The following is a 5,804-nucleotide window of genomic DNA, read 5'->3' as shown; positions in this document are numbered from 1 at the left end:
ACTGAACTGAATTTCAACGTATGAGAACAGGCCCTTACCTCTCTTAATATTCCATACCTTAGGGCACATTTCTATAAATCACAAATCATAAGCAATTGCATCATCATTTCTAATTAATCTAACACTATTATTAAGAAAGGGGAAATAGAATGATAAATGGATGATTACGGATTACACAATACTTATTTCTTCTTCATTCATACTTCCTTTTCCAAGTTCTCATCATTAATTTATACGTACCTTTCGCTGAACATACAATAATGTAACGTTTATCAATTTATTGATTTTGCATAAAAAATTATTAATTCATACATATAAATTTTTCAAGTCACAATCACATACACAATTATTAAGATACCAGCTTAAAATAATTATAAAACCTTAGTTCAACCACTTCAACCTCTTTTCTTGCAAAGCCCAAACCTTTTCCCAAGCAAGCCTAGTCAAGCCATCCTTACACCAAGCACTAACATGAGGGCGTTCATCGATCAATTGCTTCACTTTTGTACGCATTAAGTATTGAAGGGCAGGCATATGATCAAGATCAGCCAATGTGAAATATTTACAAGCTAGGTACTTGGACATTGCTAGCCGTGCCTTATACACGTCAAGGACCTTAGCCAATTGTGCTTCATTCTCCTCAACAAACGCGTTGTCGATTTCCTTGCCAAAAAAGTCCGTAAAAAGAAGCTCATGAATGAGTTTAGTGGCTATAGGATCGAATCGGTGAGCTTTGACTTCCATCCACACGACTATGTTTGCCATTTGGTTTTTGTCTTTGTTTATAAGAGATGTTCCTTTGCCTTCGTAGGCATGTGCTATGTATTTTGTAATTGCTCTTGATTCTGTTTAATATTAGTGAAGATTTAATCAAAATTACATAAATAACATAACCTTAATTAATCACTTATATCTATTTCTAATAATTTAATAATTTAAGTTCTTTAATGTTCTACGACCATCTTATAATTTAATTTAAGAACAAGCTTGGCACATGCAAATCTAACTTCACAAACCCCCAAATGCAAGATTCCCTAAATAAGTTCACTAACATCTTACTCACTTTGCACTTGCATCTCCAATATTCCCAACCACCCTCATACCCACACAAAGTCGATCTTCCCCTTTATTTTTTTTGTTCACAAATACACCTCCTATTTTTTTGACAAATACACCTCCTAATATAACCTTAACATCTACAAATTGAACAACAGCAACAATCTATGCATATAATAAAGCAGTATTAATGAAATTCTCATTGGCAACCCTATAGTTTTTTATTTTCTTAGCGGTAAATTGTAAAAAAATATGTTTTCCTTGGTAAACTTTAATTAGTTACAAGTATTCAATGGTGAACTTAATGAGGCAACCATCATTAAATTGCAGTTATACCATCATTAACAACCAAAAACTTTCAAAATTAAAGTCAAGGAATAAAATTGCTTACCTCTGTCGACGCCATTGCACTAGGTTACTGACCTAAGTGTTGACTCGAATGAACAATACAAGAGGGGGGGTAAATTGTATTGTTGAGGAACTAGGGTAATTTTTGTGGAATTCTTAAAGAAACTTAAACAAAACTTTAAAGTGCAAGAGAGATTTTACGTGGAAAACTTCTTGGCCCTAATCAAGAAGAAAAACCACGACCACAAGGGATTTTAATCACAACTCTTAATAATAATAGGGCAAACAACCTATTACAAATTAAGACTTCTAAACTCAAGTTCCTCTACGAACTTAAGTTCCCCCTCAACTAATCCCTCAATCAGTTGAGCTCTCGAATCTCTCTCTTTCTCCTTGCTTCACTCAAAGCAATTTCACACTCTAGAGTTTACCCAAACTCTACCCCAATACAACTCAATATAAAACTACTAAGATGCTAAGTACAAAGACACTCAAGGATTTAAGTGGATTTTTGACTCTTTTAGAAAAGCTAAGAATCGTAATGCTCAAGTGTTTTTCAAAACAGAAAACTAATCCTATTTATACAGGAGGAAAGCAGTTGAAAAACCTTACGTTTTCCTTAGCTCCCACTATACCACAACTTCCATGAAATAAGGAAGTGCAGTTTGTGGATGCTTGGGCAGCAAGATGAAGCGCACAGTAAGGAAGTGGTTTCCTATATTTTCTCAACCTCCTTTACCAAGTAAAAGCCATTTTGAAAAATAGTTTTACCAAGTCAGATTTTCCAAAATGTTAGGATAAAATCAGAACATAAAATCTTTTAATAAATAAGATATTTTACTTAAAAGATATTTTTCCGAAATAAAATTAAATCTTTGTTAAAGAAAGGAAAAATAAAATCTTTATAAACTGAAATTAAAACCACTTAAATCCTATCAATTAAAAACGTACTTAACATATATACAAGAAGCCTAAAATAAATAATAAAGATACAATAGACTCCTTGGAACACAGTGAAGCTTCGACTCTGGAGCTTCAGTTCCTCACTCAAGGAACTTGGCTTCTGATTGTCTTCTATGCTCGTCCATAGCTCATCCTTTAGACTTGTTCCATGCTCCATTCTAACTCTAGAACTTTGTTGCATATAAAACCTGTCAATACATCAAAGCTAACAGACAAAAGTTAAAGCCCCTATGGGTTTGCTTAGGTTCCTTGAGTCATCATCAAAACTTAAGATCAACAATATTCCCCCTTTTTGATGAATGACAAACCTAAGCAAACTCACAAAATAAAAAATTTTGAAAGACAATCAGAAAACGAAAAACTTAAAACAAAAATGAACTAGCTAAATTTAAACAAGGAACTGAATGAAAGTTATAGTTATACCTTCTATTGTAAATGGATGGAGAGCTTGTCAACAGTTGAGTTTGCCTTCTTTTCCCCCTTTTGGCGTTCATCAAAATTAATGCACACAAATATACATATCTAAACACAGCACCATTTTATTGGTTTGTGTCCAAAGCATAGAACAAAGCACATATAGGCAGAAATAGTATGCAAATAGTCTTAAAGCAATCAAGCAACATCCATATAAACAAACTGATGTTCCTCCAGAACATCAAAAACAAAAGAAAATACCCTGTTTAATTATTTACAGACCAAAAGAAGCAAAATAAAACAAGTTCAAGTCAGATCAAGTTCAAGAAAATAAAGTTTTAGAGCTAAGACAGAAGGAAAACATCAAGCTTTAGGGGCAGAGGACTGGGTCTCTTCTTCAGCATCATTCGCTGGCACCTCTTCAATGACCAAGTCCTCCAATTTCTTCAACAAGTCAGCCCGCCCTTTGGAAAGAGTTGATGTGTTCTGATGCATTGTTGAGGTGAGCTCTGTGGAAGCTTTCACCAAGTCTGACACTACCTTCTCAAGAGCTTCAATCCTTTGAATCAACCCTGGTTGAGTATCAACTAGCTTTTGTACTGTCTCCTTGAGAGCCTTAAGTTTCAAGGTGGAACTCACTGTGCTGTAACTAGCAAAACCTGACCCTGTAGGAAATGTTTTTTCAACAGAAGCTTGAAGGATGCCCTGTTCCCCCTGAGAACCAGTTTTCTCTTCAAGGATCCTTTGATCCCCAGGTGCACTGTTTCTCTCTTCGCTCAGATCAACCACTGCGGCAAACTCAGCCTTGTCCTTCCCTCTTGGCCTAATAGCCAACCTAGTACTCTGTCTCTTCCCAGAGTTTTGAGTACTCTTTTGGTTTGGTATCACAATCACCTCTTTCTTTTTCTGTTCACCTTCTTTCTCACTGTCCTCTCCCTCCAACCATTTATCCAACTCTTTATCCTCCTTTTTTTTCAAACTACTCTCATCCTGTTTAGGCTTAGAGATGGATTTTGAGAGAAATTGAGTAGTTCCTTCAACAACAATTAGGTTTCGGGCTTTAAGAGTTTTGGGTTGGACATAATGGTTTGTTTTAAGCTTAAGGGATTCATAGTTAGTCATGGAAATTCCACAACTTTCAAGAAGAGTGATTATCAAATTTGCATACCCAACCTTTAGATGATTGGAAAGACAATGAGTGAGGTGTTGAATCATCAAAGATGGAAAATTTATCTGTATTTTGTTCTCAAGACAATACATAAGCATGGCATCAAGGTGATTAGCCTCATGTCTATGCTGGGTTCTCGGAATGATGGCTAGGTGAACAAAAATAAACAGCAGCTTTTGAATAGGTGAAAACAGATTATGGTTGGTTCGGACTTTGGAAGCTTTACCCCCAATTGAATCAACAATTTTCTCAATAGGAAAACCCTCTACACTCAATTCAGTTTCTCCCTTAAAATACTCATCAAATCCCTCGTTAGGGGTTCCAAACACAGCAGCTAAATCATCAGCATCAAAACTGATTTTCTTGTTTTTAACTTTGCTAACACAAACTCCATTCACATTCTTAAAATTCGCACAAAATTCCTTTAAAGGTGCATGTGCAATCACATTGTCATAGAATTCACTAAACATCTTAATCCAATTTTGTGCTTCAAGAATATCAAGAAGTTCAGAGTACTTACTCGATTCGCACCACTATAGATTTATACAAAACCCAGGAATGAATCGTTCAGAGCTGGCTTCAAGCCTTTTGACAGCAGCAGACTTCGACTTTTCCCCTTGAATTGGTTCACCCAGTTCCTCATTGTCCAATTCTTCTTCAGCCTCGATCTTCCTCTTTTTCGAATCACTGCGAGCCATGGGTTAGTTTTGGGGTTTTTCAGCAACGGTTTTGACCGAGGTTTCAGTCTCTATTTCCATGGGTGATTCCTTTTGAGGAGAGTTTTGAATTTTGGGTGAGATTTCCATGGGAATTGGAGAGGTGTCACTAAATATGAGTGTGTATTTTACGGAGTGAGGTGGTGAGGAACAGTGGTTAGGGTTTGGCTTCATTTTATAATGATGGAATTTAGAGGGGTGAATTTAATCGGTGAAAAGGTGTAGAACGTTAATTAAATGGGGTAGGTGTCGATTGATGAAGGATAGCACAAAACTTTTCACTTGGTCAGATTTTAATGTGATTTGACATGAAGGGTTTAAGTTAATTGCAGATTATTTTTGGTCAGGAACTTTGAATTGAATGTAAAAGGTCACGGGTATTTAATCAACAATTTCAAGGAAAGAATTTTAAATTTAAAAGATAAGCAATGGAGGATAATTCAAAATAAAAGATAAGATTTTAAGTAGATAAAATCAATCAACTGACCAGTTAATTAATTCACAAAAAGATAGAACAAAATCTTATAGATTATTTCGGAGGAACTAGGAACAAATCAACATAGTTTGTTAAAATACAAACATGCATAATGCAATTTGATTTCTTCACATACAGCCACAATCCCATATGCAATGCCATACATTCTAATGCTTAGGACTATGTTTTCACATATACATATTGTGTAAGATACATATAATGCATGCATGATTGACTTATACCTTGGGGGAACTTGAGGTCTTCTTAACTCAATTGTATCATACCAAGTTCCATGCGCATCTTTTCAAATTTGTCCCTGCTCAAAGGCTTAGTAAGAATGTCAGCAATTTGATTTTCAGTTTCACAAAAATCTAACTTAATTAAACCTTTTTCCACATTATCCTTAAGGAAATGATGCCGTATGTGAATATGTTTCACACGAGAATGATGAACTGGATATTTTGAAATGCATATGGCACTAGTATTATCATAATAAATATGAATGCAATTATACTTCATACCATAATCTCTTTGTTGTTGTTTTATCCAAAGTACTTGAGAACAGCAGGCAGCAGTTGCCACATATTCAGCTTCAGCAGTTGACAAGGCCATTGTATTCTGTTTCTTGGATACCCAAGAAACTAGGCATGGCCCAAGAAACTGA

At 35.3% G+C, this 5,804-nt stretch overlaps 1 protein-coding gene across 1 annotated transcript; it reads right to left on the bottom strand.

The window, feature by feature from the left end:
* Nucleotides 1-381: 381 nt before the first annotated feature.
* LOC110728287 (glutathione S-transferase-like) lies at nucleotides 382-1,462 on the bottom strand. The gene is made up of 3 exons (XM_021907961.1): nucleotides 1,448-1,462; nucleotides 1,152-1,221; nucleotides 382-845 (listed from the first exon to the last, which is right to left on the bottom strand). The coding sequence occupies exons 1-3, from the start codon at nucleotides 1,460-1,462 to the stop codon at nucleotides 382-384; spliced, it is 549 nt and encodes a 182-aa protein (XP_021763653.1).
* Nucleotides 1,463-5,804: the final 4,342 nt, after the last annotated feature.

Source organism: Chenopodium quinoa, unplaced genomic scaffold (genome assembly GCF_001683475.1).
Source record: "Chenopodium quinoa cultivar QQ74 unplaced genomic scaffold, ASM168347v1, whole genome shotgun sequence".
In the NCBI taxonomy this organism is placed as follows: Eukaryota; Viridiplantae; Streptophyta; class Magnoliopsida; order Caryophyllales; family Amaranthaceae; genus Chenopodium; species Chenopodium quinoa.
This window is presented reverse-complemented; position numbering and strand designations above follow the sequence as displayed.

What these genes read in the sequence shown, in the direction of transcription:
- LOC110728287 (XM_021907961.1), bottom strand. An exon ending in ATTTGTCAAAAAAATAGGAG is followed by an intron (nt 846 to 1,151) that starts GTGTATTTGTGA and finishes AATATTAAACAG; the next exon opens with AATCAAGAGCAATTACAAAA.